The sequence below is a fragment of the Perca flavescens genome, chromosome 23, assembly GCF_004354835.1.
Source record: "Perca flavescens isolate YP-PL-M2 chromosome 23, PFLA_1.0, whole genome shotgun sequence".
NCBI classification, from domain to species: Eukaryota; Metazoa; Chordata; class Actinopteri; order Perciformes; family Percidae; genus Perca; species Perca flavescens.
The window spans coordinates 10,076,850-10,096,075 of NC_041353.1; the positions used below are offsets into that span (position 1 = coordinate 10,076,850).

Genomic DNA, 19,226 nt, shown 5'->3' on the forward strand with positions numbered 1-19,226 from the left:
ACCAGACACAGAGAGAAAGAGAGAGCAAAGGCCCCCCAATGGCAGAATACATTTTTATCCCTTACAAGAGTGTCCTTTATTTGTCTAAGAGTGTGGCTCAATCAGACTGAAATATTTGTCTGCCTTTTCCTGAGGTGAAACTCTGGCATGTGTTGCTTTCATGTATAGGGGGGGATCCACGGGGCCCTTGTACACAATGGGACCTCTGTGAGGAGCCCCTGTTAGCATGGTACTGAGAGGAAGTCCCCGCTTGGAGGAAGGCCTCTGCCCTACCTTTTGGTTCAAGCTCCTTTCTCTTTGCACCGTCGCTTGCTAAATGTTCTGCCTCAACTACAGATAAGAGTTCAGTCGTGGGATACAATAACATGACTTGACGGAGAATGAGCTGATCTTGGGTGAGAACTTAATAGACCCAAGGGAAGTGTTTTTTTTTTGCAATTCTGTACTGACGTGAATGCACGTTCAAAGAGATGCTACGCTCATAGACTTGTCTTCAATGTGCATTGTGAAAACAAAAAACAAAAAGGAGACACACAGGATGCTACTGGCTAGCTTTACTCTGTCAGCTTTATTTGGCCACGATTTTGTCTCAACCTGCCCACCCCTCTCTCTTACTCCCATGGTAACTCTAGACCTTTTGATGAGTGAGGGGAAAAAGGACGTAGCCGGAATGCCAGAAATCCTTCTGCACCTGCCATATAGGCTCAGATTTTATTCAGGGCTTTTCTTCTGCCAGGCATTCTCAAAAGGCAAATACTGTAACTGAATTAAATGTTGCCCAAAATATCTTGACGAAATGATTGATGCACAAAGAGTATGACACAGTCCATTGTAAAGAGCCTGAGAAGTCCGGAGTTGGCCCACTCTGTAGAAGCATTCACATAGTATTTGACAGTGAGGTGGCAATTCAGTGCCAGCAGAAACATAGATGATTAATTCAAATTTTAGTTTTTAGATGATGTAGAGTTATTACAACATGTACAAAATATAATTTTAGTCAACAATCAACATAAAGTGTCTTAACTGTCTTTAGTCATTACCTGTGACAAGTTTACAACCGTTCATGTCACTGTTTACGGGTATGGGTATGGGTATGGGATAACCTGTATGTTTTAAATATACATAATGATGACAGCCTGGCAGGTGGTGCAGGTCTTTTTTTAAATTCTTGCGGAACTCTTTTGCATATGAAACCCTTAAAAAAAATTTCATTTAATCTCCAGGCTTGAATGAAATTGAGATTTTATATTTTTGGCCATATCATCCAGCTCTATCTGGAGCCTTCAAATGTTTGGACAGAGGAACAAAGTGAGGGTAGGAACTACTAATCCATGCATGTTATATTACAGTTTTGTAATTTCGTAGCTCAAAAGGGTGTGTCAGACACACAAAAAGTTTGTTTTATAGCTCACAGTTCATGTAATGAGAGTCTACTGTCACTTTGTTGATTGGTTGAAGATGTTATGTGGATGATGATGTACTGTATGTTTAATTCTAATAAAATAATTTGTTCCCTAAGTTATTAAATTTGTTGGAAAAACGTTCTGATACAACAAATAGTATGATCATAATTCATATATGTACATTGACATTTATGTTGCGTTCAAATATAATCTAAATGCTGGAGTTGTATAAACATGACAAAATTACACTTGGGCACATTTTCAGATGTTTTATTTAAATTGAAGACAATTAAAATGAAATCTCTTACTCAGTTTATTCAGAATAATAACCAGAATTAAAAAGTGTGTTGGCATTTTTTAAAAACAGTTACAAAACGTTAAGGAATATTGGCCATGAATATTCACAGGTTTCTACTTATTTCCCCACAATATTAAATAAAAATAAATTACCTACAGTAAATAAGCATGTTATTCTAATAGAGTAGAGAGACCATAAACCTAGAACACAAGATCATTCATTTGGCTTTAAGTCTACAAGTATAAAGCAAAGGTTTTCCTGAAATATTAGAAAAAAATAAAAAGTGATATTTTGCCTATGTATTGATAAGCTTTGCCTCCTGCTCAAAGAAGCATAATGACAATGAGTCCTCAACATGTCATCAACACATTTTGTCCTCCTATCTGTCTAAATCACTGTCATGCTATATTATAATCAGATTTTCATTCTGAATTGTACATGCAGATGTTTACACCAAAATAAGGCACATCTAATTGTCAACAGATTGCAGCGTCAGTAAAGCTTCTAACCCATCAGTTCCTTGTCAATTTTGTACTTTCTTTTAGATTTTATTCAAATATCAATAAAAAGATCAATGTTTTCTGGAACTGAAAGGAACTTTTTCTTAATTCACAGCAAACAAGTTGATGCCAACTAGTGTCAAATATTTGAGCTTCACAAACATGCAAAAATTACTCATATCACTATTGTTGCATGGATTCACATATCATCATCAGTTGAAGGAAATTAGAATTTAATTAGGATTTATTTTAGATGACAATGGACCTCAGGAGACGGAAGCACAGAATGACATCCCTGGGAATCGGTGGCTTAATCTCATTGCCATCCAGTCTAAGGTAGCGCAGTCGAGGAACACTTTCATTGATAGAGTCATCCACAGTGTCGACGGCGACAGGACAGACGGCGCCACTTACACCTGTAAATACACAAAGGGAATAAATGACTTACAATAGCATTACAGGATATATCTTTCTGATAAACAACCCTATTTAATAAATGCATAGAAAAAACACTCTATGCATCTACGCACAGTTCAAATGAATCACTATAATCAGAAAAAAGCAGTAGGTGCTTTGGGAAAATGTCACAGACTTACTTTTGATATTGTTGTGGTCAAGGTGAAGGTGTTCAAGGCCTGAGGGAATGAGGGGAACCTCAGTCAGCTGGTTGTGGGACAGCTGCAAGTCCAAAATGCTGGAGACATTAAACACATTTTTCGGAACTCCACTGCTGCCAAGCTTGTTGTGGTTGAGCCTCAGAAATGCCACTTTTGGCAAACTTTTGAAGTAGCCGGCTGGGATCTTCTCAATGTTGTTGCCATCAAGGAAAAGTTGTGTAGTGGTGGGTGGTAAGCCAAGTGGCATGCTACTCAGCTGGTTCTTGGCTAGATTGATCTGTACCAGGTTGTTTAGACCCTTCAGGCTCACCTCAGTCACATCTTCATCCATCAGCTTGTTCCCCTGGAGGTCCAAGAGGTTGAGCTTATCCAGACCAATGAAGACACCAGCAGGGATCTTGGAAATTCGATTGCGAGAGAGAAGTAGATGCTCTAGGCTAGCTGGCAGTGGAGATGGCACAGAGGACAAGAGGTTGTCATCCATGTAGAGGTGCGCCAGGTGAGACATTGTACTTAGGACACCTTCTTCCACTCCCTCACTGGAGATTTTGTTGCGGTTTAGGTTCAGCCAGCGCAGCTGTGTGGCGTTACGCAGGGCATCTGCTGACAGGACCTCAATTAGATTGTTCTGCAGGTAGAGATACCATGTGTATTTAGGGATTTGGGGGATGCTCTTCAGGGCTTTATTATCACAGTAGACAGCACGAGGGAAGTTGGGGGGGCAGCGACACTCTTTAGGGCAGGCTTGAATCTGGGCCATATATTCCTCATAAGGCATGTCCTGGCCAAGAACTTGCCCCACCAGGCACAAGGTGCAGAGAAGACTCAGGAGAAGTGCCATTTCGCTGCCCAAACTATGATTCAAAACAAGATACAAAAACAATATTATAAATGGTTACACAGGCTTTAAGACAGAATAGGGAAAATTGACATCAGAATGCCCTAGATATTTAAGGCCGGTTACACACTGCAGGCGTGGCGTGAGCGTGGCGTGTCTGTTGTGTGTCAGCTGCGTGGATTTTGTCTGTCTTTACACACCAGAAACGTGTCTGACGCGGCGCTGCTGCTGCTGCTAGCCTTGTCTGGACACATGGATGTTTCCCATTGATAAAATGAAATACCATGTTAAACATAAATATATACTGATCTGATTACAGCAAAGATAACGTCGGCAGTATTGACGGCAAAATAGGCTACAGAATATTTCGTTTTGTATTGACAGGTGCAATATTAGAAAATCGATAAAAAAAAATTACATTCATATAAGCCTATCTGCATTTATATCAAAACCTAGAGGCTTTCAAACATCAACATGTCATTTGTTAATATGTATTTGTGTCTAAAGGACATATAAACATATTTTCCTATTCTATTTTGCCTGGAAACGCTTCCAACACTCGCGTCTCGCGTGAAAAATAGGCGTCGGTTCTATTTCTAGCAGGCACGCGTCTCAGGCGCGTCTCACGTAGGCAGTGTGTAAGCTCTAACCTGTTAACATGGGAGCCGAAATATAAACGGACACGCCACGCGTCTGACACGCTCGCGTGACGTGTCCAGTGTGTAACCGGCCTAAGATAAATAGGATCAGATAAGGTGTTATAATTTGCAAAGGTCCTTGTGTTTGTTTTGTGATTCTAGATTAACAACAGTCTTGGTAAGGCCTTTACAGTAACACTCCAGAAATCTAACATACAGTCACTTTAAATACTGCAAATCATGTAGCTAGCATCAAATACAAATGCATCAGCTGACTTAGTGTTCACAAATGCACACTTGTGAAAACTCTGGCCCAAATCAGCCACCACCAGTGTATGTCACCTACTCTACCACTAATGTCATTATCATTAAATTCCAATGGCAGCTTCCGGTTTCTGGGTAATTTCTTTGCCTGCCAATGACAAGTAAAGCTCCAAAGACAGGAAGCAGAGCCAGGTCAACTTTAGTTGCATTAGGGCAATCTTGAAGCTTAAACTTGAAGACTTTGGATATCAGGTGTAAGATGCCACCTGCTCATCTGGCTTTGTTTGCAACATGTATGGCTAAGCCTGCCACACATCTCAAAGTCCACTTGAGATGTGACACTGATGCAATGGTGCATGCAAATAAACGCATATGCAAGCATTGCACACATTCAACTGAGGATAACTGAATTCTTCCCCATTAGGGATGGCAGTCAGTTCAGGAAAAGGGCAGATGACCTGGTACTAGCCACTGAGATGGGTAAAGGACAAAAAGTGAGATGCAAAAGGCGGGACACAATAGATGCAATATAAAAAAGAAGCACAAAACAAAAAGAGAAGTAAAACAAACAAAATCTGCTCTACCATTTTCTTTCCACTCATTTCTTAAGCCTCTACTTGATTCCTCTCAGCTGCCATCTGGTGCTTGTTTAATTCTTGATGCACTCCAAGTTTGTCTGGAACTCATTTTGCATAGGCCACACTTTTCCATAGATGGGCGCACTTCAAAGACAAAGCCGGCACACCTGTTTTGAGAGATGTGCCTTCGCTTTCTCACTGTACAGGGGTCAAAGCTTCTTGACCCAGCTTTGAGAAACAAAGTGTGGCACAAATGATAAAGTGTGTGATAAAGTATGATCCATGCTTCCTTAAAGCTAAAGCCCAATCACTTGTTGCAAGAGAAACATTTACCAAACAACCAACCCGTTATCCAAACGTATAAATGTCTTTGCCTTCCAGAAAGCCAGCTTACCTTAAACTCTGTAAATTCCCTCTTGCCTATGTTCCTCCTCAGCAAGTTACCAAGCGTAGTCCCAAATAATGAGGCTGTACCTCTCTCTTCCCTGTATTTGTACCACTAGTTATTTCATTCACCCTGTGCCAACCATCACTCATGAGGACACCAAAGCTTCTCGTGGCCAATGAGATTCTCGCAGGATCAAAGGTCACAATCCCATGATGGTGTATAGTGTGCTAAGCCTTTTTAGTACTTGAGACATGGCCCACTTACAAACAGGCTAATACAAGCCTACAGTACCTGTTCTTTGTTTGTTGACTTCCACATGTACAACCCTTCATCCCTTGGTTGGAATGCTTGATCTCTATTTAACTCCACTCACAAATCCCTTAGCATCCTTTACCGACCTTTTGTGCTAATTTTGTGCTGCTGCTGGCCACAGCGATCAGATCAGGATTCAATAATCTGCTTTATGCAAAAGTGTTACAGTGTTTGCAGTCAACAGAGAAAGTGGGATAAACACAAAGTCCACAAATACAACTCAGTATAATTGTGATGTACAGATGATACACTCCAAATGTCAGAAACAGGCCATCAAGCCTGTCTACCAGGACTGTAAGCACATGCTCACCAAAATTTGATAAATCTTCATTCAGGTTTGGTGTAAATGTATAAATGGACCATCCTGCCTAGTTTCAAACTAGAAATAGACTAGTGAAGGTGGTGGCACACATTGGATCCCATAATAATGACTTTGAATTGCCACGGCATATTTCAATATTATTTCTGGGCATGTGCGTCTTGTCATGGCCACTATTAAATGTATTTTTAATAGTTCCTGCAGGATTATGGCTATGCAGGTTTAAGGCAACTCTATGAACTCATTGGCTTCAATTGATTTTGATCAGTACCCTAAGTTTACATTGTTAGAAGGGAAGGCACGTTGTCTGTGCTTGACTGCTTAAGCATCCAGCACAAAGATGACGCACTCTACTTAAGTACAAAACATTGTCTGCAGACATGGTAGGTGATGGTGTTATGGGATGGAGGTCAGGCTTAATCTGGGGGGATTTTACTGCACAGTGGTCAGGCAAATTATTTTTGTAAAAGCTATCCCAGCGTCATGATTGGTGACCTTTTAACATGCCAGCGTGAGGTTGTGCTTATTTCCAGTGATGACGGCAAAGGTTTAAGTGCAGCAGGATAATCCCATCTGAGTTGTATGAGGATAGGAGCGAAATTTATCCATGGTCAGCCATACAATCTCATTAGAGCTCCTCCTCTGTTTGCCAAGGTGCATTTTTGAACAGTAATCATTTATCTACACGTTATCATCAGTTACATATCCAGACGTTAGCCCTGAGCACGTTTATAGGAACTGTACATCAAAGACAAATTACCATCTACATGAACGGACACATTTGCAGTACTGTCCTAACAACATTAGCGGGTTAGCCTAAAGTGACTCCACTTCTTTGAATATCATACTTTTATCTTTTGATGACAGCATGTGTATTTTTCTTGAAGTAAAAGGCAGATAATGGTTTTTTGAGCTTATAGTTAATTAAAGAAGACACATCTTCCTTGCATGTCTCTGAGCATATTTCAGTTTGCTGTCAGACTGCAGAGCCTACTGGCAGTAACAGTTACTTATAGTAGTCTATGTAGTCTAAATCCACAACGTTCAACTTCTGGGATTGCTCCGTTGCCATCGGAAATTCCACTGGATTTTACTCTTTTCAGTCGGATGTCCGTTACCTTCCATTTTGATTGTGTTGGTCGATTTATGAGGACTATGGTTAACTGCTCCTCAGATCTCTGAAGGGGAAATCAACTAGACTATCTGTCCAATCAGAGTTTTCTGTTGCATGACTAAAACAACAACACGTTTCACCAAAATATGTTCCTTCCAAAGGCTATTTTGCAGAGGCACCGTAGCTTTTCCTGGTGCTTTGCGCCACACATGACGATTGTGATTGGTTTAAAGAAATGCCAATAAACCACAGCATGTTTTTCTCCCATCCCGGAATGCTGTGTGGACTCGCCAGACCCTCCTCCGCAGCACTGTGGAGGAAGGTCTGGCAAAGCAAGACTACTTGGCATGCAACCCAGTCTGTTAAGCAACAAGACAGCCAGCTTGTTACCTCTACATTAAGAATGTACCTCCACTGAGCCTCTCATACTATGGCCAACCAGCAGCCTTATAAAAGGCTTGGGATGAGATCAAGAATCGGTCAAACTGTCCATCTGAAAAGCATTAGTGCAACCATTGCATCAAGGGTAGACACAGCTGTCTGTTTACAGGCACATAACCCTTATTCAATGTAACATAAATTTCAATAAAAGGTCTAAAATCCAATTAATGAGGTGTAAATAATGCTTTGTTTTTTGTTTGATTGAACTCAAACTGGGTGTGATTTCATAGAAACTGTTACTGAGTTGCACACACAACAGATGGGGTACCCTCCCAGTCTCATTACAACACAATAATTAATAATGTGGCTCAAGATTTACATGCCGACTGTTGAAAATGGTGATTCAGGGCTTCACATATCTCTGCAAAATGGAACATATATTACTGAAAACAAATGTTGGCTACAATCTGCCTGACAGACTAAGGAGAAACACATGCATAGGAATATGATAATGCTTATTTCCTGCCAAGGGCTTTGTGTCTGTGGGTTTTGCAGGATCTGTTCCAGTTGATGGCTTTGCTGAAATCCACTTCATGACTTTGAAACACTTGGAAGAGATTGCATGGCTTACTGCATCCAGATCGTAGAAAGTAACTGTGTTTATGGATAATTATTATGTGGAAAAAACAGGTTTGGAAGTGAAAGTGACTTTCCAAGATGTGTGTCTTTTGCAAATGTTGAACAGCCACAGTTTTTTTTTACTTCTTAGTTCATTCATTCTTAAGCTTGATTGTTAAACTATTGCTAAATTGATTGATTACAAAAGTGTCTGTCAATCAATATATCTTGTTCCTGACGTTAAACATTCATAAAATAAAGTGTGACTGAGAGAAAAAATGCATGTAACAACTTTAAAAATTTTCAAAGCATCCTTATATTTGCAAGGTTACTTCCCCACTTTACGTGTTACCTACAAGTTCTGAAACAAAAGATGGCAAAGTGTACCACATGAAAGGTAAAGATCAATCCAATCAGATGAAAACCCTCTGAAAAATGCACTGTCCGAGCCTTTCACTGGCCCCTCTCTCAAACAGATGTATTATTAAAGAAAGATAAGATCATCTTTACCTGCTCCTCCAACTAGTGTGAGTGGTCTGCATGCAGCCAGGTGTGGTTTGGTTTGGTCCTTCTGCTTCTCCAATGAATAGCTCTGATGATTGTCCACAGTGTCACTGTCTAGCCCAGTTAGACTTCTTGGTTTGATTCCCCTTAGGATACTGCACCTTGGCCACCGGTTGAACAGAGAGGATGGAGCATGTGTTGTTGGTGGGAGGATGATTGTGTTAGTTGGGATGTCCTTTCAGAATTTGTGTTGCCTACTTTTCTACCAGCCCAGCAGTGTTTTTCCGCCTCTTCTCATTTGGTCTCCTCTTTTTTTTGTAGAAAAAGTCAAGTGTGGTGTCGGGGTGAAACTGCTGTCATTCCACCCCACTTACCCTTTTGGTCTACAATGGAGGATTTACTCTTTACCCATTACTCTGGGGGTTGGGAGCACAACCATTTTATGGCTCATTTCAGCTGACAGGCCACACAGGGGTGTATTTATAGGCTGTCAGGTGAGGTAAGAGAGGAGCTTAGAGGGGTCTGATCTCAGACATTCACACCCAACTTTTTACAGGAAAATTCCCTTCTTTTTCTTTTACAACCCAGGTCTTCTTTTTGTAGTTTTTCCCATCATGCCTATCAGGGACAATATATTACTCAATGACATCACTGTAGAAAGTTTTTACATCCATTGCCAGAAACAGCTTCATAATACAACAGTGTCTATTGTGGTAGAACGTGAGGCCCAGATCACTATTAAAGTTAACCACTTTAACCTTATTAGTTTTATAGTGTCTCACCCTTAAGATGTCATGGACAATTGTAATTGCAGTAAACGTGCTGCTGTAGACAGCCTTTAGTATTGTTGTGCACTTTTAGTTTGATGTTTTCTGATATGTATCCAAAGATGAAGAGGCAAATCAAACTGCATGTGTGAATATCAATATTTTAAGACTACTACTGTCCTGTTATTCCACAGTTTCTTTTGTATTGGTTTTTCTGCATTGCTCTAGGATTGGCAATGTTGGTCTGTCTGTCAGTAGCTTGACCAACCACTTCAGTCCTGACTCATAAACTATTGGATAGATTTTTGGAAATTTTGATTCCCAGATGATAAATCCTACTGACTATGGTGATCCCCTGCCAACATAAGGTTGATTTGTGGTTTTGAGTGAAATGTCTTTACAACTTTTGGATGGATTGCCATTAAATTTGGTACACACATACTTATGTTCCTCTCAGAAAAAAAGATAGATAAGATAAGATGGTGAACAAAATGCATGTTAGCCTTGGCATTGTGAGCATGTTAGCATGCTGCCGTTTGCATTTAGCTCAAAGCACTGCTGTGCCTAATACAGTCTCACAGGGCTTTAAACTTTTAGTCCTGCTGTTATATGTATGGGTGGGTAAAAAGGATAAGGAAAACATATATATTGACCGATGCTAAAAACAAGTAGTTTTTCAAATTCAAATTTAAAGCTATAGTGCGTAGTTTCTGTCGCCCCCATGAGGAATTCTAAGTAATGACAACAACACTGTCGGCGCGTCCACATGATACAAGCCTTCCGTGATCACGCACGTGGCCCCCACCCTCCCCCACGCAGTTGCTAGTAGCCAAAGCTGACACGGAGGATTAAAAAAACATGATGGACTCTTCAGAAAAGGTAATTATCTTCACTCAAAATATAGAGATAGAGTTTGATCTTTGGAATTGGGCTGCCAGGCTGCAACAGCTGATTATACTTTCACTCACCATCTGTAAGAGGAGGATGTAAGGCTTAAGGCTTTATAAAAGGACTTTATTGTCTAGACACAGGCAGCAGGAGCGCCACTCAGGATTTAAATAAGGGACCCAGGAGGAAGAGGAGGAAATTGTCCTAGATTGGGAATCTGTACAAATGACTGTATAAAAACATGTGAAATGAGAAAAAAGCTGTTAAAACAAACATGTAACATGTTGTAATGGTAATGGCAGTGAGTAGAGTGCTAATATTTTTACCTCCTGACTGGTATTGGATGGCACAGAGAAGTGTTGGGTATTTAAATCAGCTCCCAGCACCTCCAAGACAGAGCACTATGTACTTTAATTTACATAAGTGGGTCAAATGTGAAGTAAAACTCAACTTTACAGCTGGATCTAATTACAAACACCTAGCAGGAATCAAATGGGACATCTGGAAGCCATTCCCATTATAACTATAAATGCCACAAATCTAATCAACTAACTTACTACCTTTAAATAATGTCTGCTCTAATATGGAACTTTTGACTAATACTAGTGGTTTCAGCACATTTGGTACACATTTGCCAGGATTAGGGGTGTTGTAACAGTTAGTGCACAGCTTTGTAAATACTATGCTATTGATACTATAAAAAAGTAATATATCATATAACACACCCAAAGACAGTGACTATGAATCTTTGTGCCTGATTTATTATCCACAGTGGCAGTGCATTCATATATCACAAGGTACATTTTAGAGGATATAGAGGATATAGACTATTCCAAACACCAACATCAATTCCATATAAAGATGTATTCAGTCTTTTTAAGGCTAAAATGGATGGTAACCTTTTGAAAGATGGTGCAGAAACCAAAAGGAATGTGCTGATTTTAAAGTTTTATTTCCCTCTCGCACACCATGAAAACATTTCTCAGACTCTTCAATTACAAGACTAAAAGCACTTCAGCCCCTAAAGGGGCCCAAACCCTAATTATTATTACTCTCTTATTGTTTTGTAGTGAACTTTTGAGATGCAAAACAATGGAGAAAAAAATATTTTCTCTGTAGAAAAATGGCCCAAGAAACTTTTAGATGAACCTGCATTAATCATTCTTTCAATTTATCACTTTTGACTACAAGTGAGCCTGAAAATTCCAAATATGCAGACTAAAATGTATCTTATTGGAAACAGGACACTAGGACAGACCTCTCTGAGAACTGTTTGTGTTAACGCTCCACAGGAAAGCATTACTGAAAATATAAAGTACTTTGAAATTGTCATGGGGTATTTGTGGTTTCTGTCTGAGACATTTGAAAGGGTAGATTTACGCAGAAAATATCTTAAAGCTGCAGTATTGAGAAAAACCCTGCAACCCCTGCATCCCTCCAGGACCAGCAGTTTTTTTGTTTTACTAACAGCTACATTGAAACGTAGGACAGAATAAAAATGATAGGTTCGTTATGTAACTACTGCAAACAAACAAAGGCACAAAATTAAATCTGGGGAACACAAGCTACAGATGAAGAATACAAGGTACGGCTCCTTGAAATCAGTTGGGCCTTGATTGTAAACACTATATCTTAAACGCAACAGGCCTTGGGGAATAAATAAATGCATCTTCCATTTGTCTTAAAAACTCTTTCCTTTTGTAAATCTCAAAGATTTAGGCCAGAAAGGAAGATGATAGCTGCCACAAATGACAGCACACTCCACAGAGTAATTCTGCAACAAATCATGCCCTGTCATAATGCTCAGGTTATATACTGTAGTATCTCTGTGGACAAGACTGACTGTCGATTGGGCTGTTCTGTTTGTTGTCTCCTTTCACTTGCTTTAAATTGTTCCTAAAACCAGACTATAAGAGAGGGGTTTCTAATGTTTATTATTCATATGGTCACCGTGTGTTTTGAACCATTATAGAGCAATATGATTCTCAATTCACAATGCAGTCAGTGACATCAATGCAGAAATTTGCAGAGATACCCAAATGGGGTTAAATTGTTTTATTATATCTGGCACCCCAACCCCAACGTTGTCTTTATTAGTGGCTAATAAAGTGGCTAATAAAGTGGCTAAAGTTAGTGGCTGGATTTATAAAGGATTAATCTAAGATTTACTATTTTTTAAACCATTATTTATAAACCCTTTATAAGAGATACCTTATTAAAGGTCCAGTGTGTAACGTTTTTAGTTGTTCATTATCAACAATCTGTGTTGCCCCTTCACAAACTTGTCCTTTTCATGAATATTTACCACCATCAATTCCAAGTATTCCCTTTGGCTTGAAATTTTACATTTGCGTTTGCATGAACTGGGGTAGACGCTCCATATTCATGCACCATCTTGAAATATGTTAGCCAGTAAGGGACATACAGGACCTACTGCTCCGCCTTTCGCATTTTCGCTGTCACATGATAAACTTGCAGATGCTGCTAATGCTGCTAATGAGTATGGTAGCTTCCTGGCCCCGGCAAGTTTGAAGAAGGAAACATGGAGGACCACACGTATTCAAAATCCAAATTTCAGGAACAGGATTCTTCTTCTTCGCCAAGAAAAAGATAAAGGATATTGAAAAGAGCAAGAGAAGCGTGAAGGCTACCGTAACTGTAATACGTACTTTGAACTGCGTGGTGCGAGAGAGTTGATTGCAAAATATGATCTCAAAGCTAGATGGGAGAAATTCCCACACAGTGGACCTTTAAGAAGTGGTGCACAAATTAAATTTTTAGCAAAAAAACGTATCAGCAAATAAAATCAACATACAAGACCATCCTTTCATTTCATTTATCCTGAATCAAATAATATGGCTTTATCAATTTGTTTCCATACATGCTCGAAATTAATTACAGCAGCCTTAAAAAGCGATATCATACAAATACTGTATGTTGGAAACATAGTTTATTCAACTGTGTCCGGTTTTCTCACAGCAAATCCAAGAGCAGTTACCGAGTCAAAGGCCACAAAAGAAATCACGATAAAATGAAAAATGACCTAAACATAATGTGATAATCTAATAACATAACTTCATTAATGACAATCCTGAATTCAAGACACTGCTGTCAAGTTGACTTTGTATCGGTAAGAAGCATTTATCAACCATGGTGAACAACAACGTAACAATGAGAGCGCCTTAACTGCAAAAGCTGTAGTTTATTATAAAAGAATGGTACCATTGGTTGCATGCAAGTAATGCAAATGTATACAAATCAGCAATGCGCATGAAAGTGGACAGCTATGAAGTAGGATAACGTAAAGAAACAATGTGACTCTTCAATCATTTCAACGTTTAACTGAGCAGAGAAAGTACAGTAGTTTAAAGGATAGTACCAATGCCTTTTAATCATGTGTTATTTATTCTACTCTTCACAAAGAGTTAAGTCCTACTTAAATTTGGGTTGAAGGAGTTATATTTGTGAAGAAATAGAAATGTCTTAGTTGGTATATATATATATATATATATATATATATATATATATATATATTTATATTTGCATCAAGGCACCATTTGTAAAAAAGGCAGACACAAGTAAATAAAAATGGTATTTACCTTAAAACCACTTTGATTAATTCAGGAGTTGAAAAATGTGACTTAACTATGTTACTGCTGTTTTACATTTGTTCATAATTTCTTACATTGGGCACTACACACTGAAATCTGAGTACATAGTCCTTGTTTGCTGGTCCTTTGCACAGCAATGGATTTTTTGTTGTACCCACATTATATTATACATGCAAAACATTAGAACATACAAGACAGACAACAAAATGATGATTGATGATTGAATTGAGACATTGGAGCCATCATTTACTCCATTGTGTCTGAATTCAATGTAATAAAATGCAAATTTGGAATGTTTAAAGTGTGTGTTTTTCAAAGCATATGAATAATTTTTTATTCATAGAACTTTTGGTCCTTTACTTTTTGTATTTTTGTATTTTTCTTTTGCCTTCATGTTTATGTGAACAATTAGAATGTTCAAAAGATTTAAAACCTTTGTTTGATGTTTGATGAATTTAACTGATGTTTGCCAATAGTATGTTGCTAGCTTCTCATGCCATCAAATTTGCCCAGCTCTTGATTTATTCAAGATATATATTTTAATTGATGAAGATGCCATTATAGTGCATCAGATTTGCATTTGCATTTACTACTTATGTGCAAGGACATGTCAGCACTATGTCAGGAGGGATATTACACCATTTTAATCCAGAAGGCTTTGGCCTGAGCCATATAATAGTAGTAGAAAAGGGGGTAATGGAAAGGTCATAGATTTGAGGGAGGTCCTTATTCAAAAATGACATCTGAAAGTTGGCGCAGGCAGTTGGAGGTGTCAGGGGGCATGCTGCTGTGTGTGACGTTGTTGCCGTCCAGACGCAGATGGTTCAGGTGGGAATAGTTGACAGGAGTTATGTACTTGCAGAAACTTGCCAGGTCAAACTCTACAAAGAATCAAAAATGGAGAGAAGTTATTATATACCTTTCAACCACCTTATACTGGGGGTAAAAGGTACCCTTGGGAGTTTGTGACCACTAAGACAAGGAAGCAGGCAATACACAATTCCTGTGGTTTAATGCTATTATTCTAATGGAAGTCGATAACGCACAAAGATGCAATGCACCTGCAAAGGCAGTGAAGAAGAATGGTAGCCAGCAAACATGGATGGAAATAATGCATGATTTAAAAATATTTACAAAAGTAGGCTCAGCAAAATGTTTTATGAGGAAGGTAAAGCAGTAAGCTAAAGGATACAAACAGCATGTTTGGTGAGACAAAGTAAATGCAAACATAACTTTAAGACAACTCCACATGGCACCTTTAAGAAAATAGTCAAATAGTTGAACAATGCTTTTAGGAGAGTGAAGATTGACAGTTGCCACTCACTGCTGATTTCGTTGGCCTGGAGGTAGAGTTGCTGCAGCTGCTCGTTGATCTCAGGGATGGACTGCAGTTTGTTGAAAGACAGGTCCAGCTCCAATAGTGATGTCACATTGAACACTCCAGCAGGGAGTCCGGAGTCCACCAGCTTGTTGTTGGAGATCCTCAAGTACTTCAGCGAGTGCATCTTGTTCAGGTATCCTGCTCCGACACTGTCAATGTCGTTGTAGTCAGCGTAGAGAATTTCCAGTGAAGCGGGAACTCCGGCAGGCAACTTCTTCAGCTTGTTGTGGCTCATGTCCAGGGACAGCAGCTTCTTTGGCCCTTTGAATGCCCCAACGATGGCATCGGACGTTAGCTGATTGTGCTGAAGGTTGATGGAGGTCAAGTTCTCCTTGTCAGTCAAGAGTCCAGAGGGGAACTTGGATAACTTGTTGTGCATTATCTTCAGCTCATCAAGGGACTTTGAGGGAGGGACAACTGGCTCTGTCAGGTTGTTGTAGCTGAAGAATAGCTTCTCCAGGCCTGTAAGTTTGTCAATTGTGCCCTTTGCTATCTTAGCATTGGTAATCTGGTTGTTGTCAAGTATCAGCCAGCGAAGTCCATCAGTGACGTTATCAAACACTCCTGCCTTGATCTCTTCTATCTGGTTGTTCTGGAGGTACAGGTACTTGATCCCAGTTGGGACTACTGGAACAAACTTGAGCTTGCGGCTGTCACAATACATGGCAGTGGGGAAGTGGATTGGGCAGTCACATTCTTGATTACAGTTGGGCCCTGAGGGTCCTTGCATATAATTAGGCTGGTATTCATAATCATAATATTGGCACAGGGCTACGCTGACCAATACGGCCAACAGGGGTACACGGAGAGGGAACATAACGTCTGTGGAACAAACAGACAGAAGGGAAGGGGAGGCAGTGGATACATTAGAAAGGTTAGAGGGGTCAAGACAACACACAAATGTTAACTATTAACTAATAAAAGAAATGAGACATAAATAGTGCTTTGTTGAAGGCTTATAGTTAGAATTCTGGTGGTACAATAGGATTTATTAATTAAAAAAAAGAAAACTAAAGAATGAAAGAACTATAAAATAAAACTCTTAAGCTTTTATGCTAGAGCAGGGGTCAACAACCTTAGGCACGCGTGCCACCATTGACACGCTGTAGATCAACCAATGGCACACTAGCAGTAAGTGTGCAAGAGTTTTTGGGAAATGTTCCAATCCACATGCCAAATGACCTCTTTCATAGCCATTGGCAGGAGCAAAGCCTGTTATTTATGGTAGTTTGATTGACTTTTTCCCCATCCACATTCCGCAAAGACCCACCCTACTCTGCCTCTGATTGGCTAGTTGTTGTTGCCTTCTTCACAGAATGCGGCGCAAAGGAAGATGATGGCAGGCTTAATGCTGATTTGGCCAATGATTAACAAGAACATTTTAAAATGGCACTTCATATTTTAAAAAGCCAACCCCTGTGCTAGAGAGATGGCAATCTTACCTACCTACCTATACCATATTATCACACCCACTTTACAGAGTATTATATTATCGGTCAAGATTTCATGTCAACCGACTAGATTCCTGGATTCCTTGATTCAATTATCTGTATTGAGCCACATCATTACAGCTGCAGTTTGAAGCAAACTGCATTGCTCCCAGCACCACCATCTATCAACGTGATACATTTCTACATAAACCAGCAATGGTAGCAATAATGCAACACAGATGTTCCAAGAGTAAACACTATATACATCCATATTACACTGATCAAGATATGTATTATGTATAAAACACTAAATAAAGTGATTTCCGTACTTTTCTTTATAAACAATGATGCAAATACACAGACATATGACTAGTTTAGGATCATGATTGTACAACATCAACCCTGCAGACAATGCAGAACCAGAATGATTAATTCCAGACACATGAAAAATGCAGATAGAAACTGGATCCAAGTGCAACAGATTGTTTTCAAGAGTCAAGTTGTGGAAATCTATGAAACAGTCCTAAAAATGCACTTCAGATCTATATAAACATGTAAGATCTAGGCTAATACGCTGCTATTCATAAACAATATGCACATCATCAAACTTCTACCACTTTTTGTTCCATGCATTGGTATTCTTGCCTTCTCTCTTGCTGGACTAGCCACTGCTCAAAAGCCTAGCAGTGACTTCTGATAATCCCATCCGGAAAAGAGAAATAAAGCGTAATAATCAAACAGGAAATCACAAATGCATGCCGCCACATGCAAGCTTACCTGCGGTTCTCACTCTTTGTGTGCGTGGGGTGGAGGGCCAGTAGGTAAGAACAGTGTGGTGTTCAGTGTGGGTCTCTGGAGAAAAACACAGAGGGAAAGAAGGAGAGAGGGGGAGGAGAGAAAGAGAGAGAGAGAGAGCGAGAGTGGTGGATGGAGAGACAAAGAGGGAGGAGGGGAGGCTTCTTCAGCAAACAGGAGTCAGGGTTGTCATGTAAATTTAAGGTGTCATCAGTATGAATGTCTGGGGGAGCATCTTCCAAAAACTGCTGTTAATTAACAAGGAACTGGTGCAACAAGGAACGGGAATATCATACTACAAAAAGCTAAAAAATGTATGATGCTCTTAATATTACCTCCACCTTTTCTAAAGTTAATCACCTTTAGAGATCAACCACTTTTTCTGGTAATTGTCCTCCCCCAAAGTGGTGTGTGCAAGTTGAAAATCAAGTTACAGTTGGGGAAGCTTTGTGGAAAAATGGAAAGAGTAGGAGAAGCTATGTGTGGAAAATTGTGAAAACAATCTCTGGCAGCCGTTTAACCCAGACGCCGGTTGTGAAGAGGAATAAATTCAGCCGTACCTCTCGTGCTGTGAAAAAGGCTTTGGAAAATCTGATAAAAAGGTTATGAGTCAACCAGAGACTTGCATAACACTTGACACAAACATTTCTTCTCCTTTGTTTTTGACCAATGACATGGGACTATAAGGGGTGAAAGGTAGGTTAAAGCAGATCCAATTCATCCCATATGTCTATGCTATGAATTTTTCTCATTCTTTTACCCCAACATCTTTCTACTCCAGAAGCCCTGAAATCACACTCAATCACACATTATATACTTCTCTATACAAATAGAGAGACAATTGACCAATATCGACAAGGGTGGTGTCCTACTCTGATAGGTGCAGTTGAGGAAGGCGATGGGGGAGACAAATGGCCAAATGTTTCCCCCATTTGTTGGTGGACGTCCATCACACCATCACAGCATGCCGGGAATTGACGCCTGGATTTAATTGGTCGCAGTGCAGTCTGTTACTCTACTCACATACCATTCTTAGAGACCATGTTGGATACATTTCTCGTGTGTGGAAAACTTTCATACCTCACATTCTAAATCAAAATATCTGAGTTCCCAAGATATTTCTCCCCCACCAGACAATCAGTTTAGCAAAAGATGAGGCATTCAACTGCCTTTTTATGTCCTTGCTTGCATCTGCAGGTTTGTTTGACCCACAGAATCATCTTTTTTATTGATTTATGCATTTGTCAAGAAAATACATTTGGCTTTGATAATATAATACTGATTAGATCTATTGACAATTTAACAATTTTTAACAATATTTTAACAATATTTTAACAATACTTAGTCTTAATCTTAGTAAAGGAAAACACTTGTTTAACCTGAATACACAGATAGAGTATGACAAAATGAAAGAAGAGTGAGGCATGAAGGGAAGGTTTACACTTCTGTTGATTGGCCCAAAAGATGCTTTTGCAGACTCCCCATGCATCTCCAATATATTGCACAAGTATTATTGCACAAACTGTGTTGAAAAATAATGGTACGTTCCTTTATTGTTGACGCCATGCTTTTCAAACATGGG

General features: G+C 39.5%; 2 protein-coding genes across 2 annotated transcripts; both read right to left on the reverse strand.

Moving 5' to 3' along the window:
* Positions 1-2,005: 2,005 nt before the first annotated feature.
* Positions 2,006-8,871, reverse strand: kera (keratocan). The gene is made up of 3 exons (XM_028571206.1): positions 8,779-8,871; positions 2,798-3,672; positions 2,006-2,617 (listed from the first exon to the last, which is right to left on the reverse strand). The coding sequence occupies exons 1-3, from the start codon at positions 8,808-8,810 to the stop codon at positions 2,451-2,453; spliced, it is 1,074 nt and encodes a 357-aa protein (XP_028427007.1). The 5' UTR covers positions 8,811-8,871; the 3' UTR covers positions 2,006-2,450.
* A 4,487-nt stretch (positions 8,872-13,358) lies between these two features.
* Positions 13,359-18,050, reverse strand: lum (lumican). Its single transcript, XM_028570724.1, has 4 exons — positions 18,005-18,050; positions 17,627-17,701; positions 15,363-16,241; positions 13,359-14,919 (listed from the first exon to the last, which is right to left on the reverse strand). Exons 3-4 carry the CDS (start codon positions 16,234-16,236, stop codon positions 14,765-14,767), a joined length of 1,029 nt encoding a protein of 342 aa, XP_028426525.1. The 5' UTR covers positions 16,237-16,241; positions 17,627-17,701; positions 18,005-18,050; the 3' UTR covers positions 13,359-14,764.
* Between the last annotated feature and the right edge of the window lie 1,176 nt (positions 18,051-19,226).

What these genes read in the sequence shown, in the direction of transcription:
- kera (XM_028571206.1), bottom strand. Translation starts at nt 8,810, where the DNA reads ATGCAGACCACTCACACTAGTTGGAGGAGCAG. An exon ending in CACACTAGTTGGAGGAGCAG is followed by an intron (nt 3,673 to 8,778) that starts GTAAAGATGATC and finishes TTTGAATCATAG; the next exon opens with TTTGGGCAGCGAAATGGCAC. An exon ending in TGACCACAACAATATCAAAA is followed by an intron (nt 2,618 to 2,797) that starts GTAAGTCTGTGA and finishes GTGTATTTACAG; the next exon opens with GTGTAAGTGGCGCCGTCTGT.
- lum (XM_028570724.1), bottom strand. Translation starts at nt 16,236, where the DNA reads ATGTTCCCTCTCCGTGTACCCCTGTTGGCCGTATTGGTCAGCGTAGCC. An exon ending in CCAGGCCAACGAAATCAGCA is followed by an intron (nt 14,920 to 15,362) that starts GTGAGTGGCAAC and finishes GATTCTTTGTAG; the next exon opens with AGTTTGACCTGGCAAGTTTC.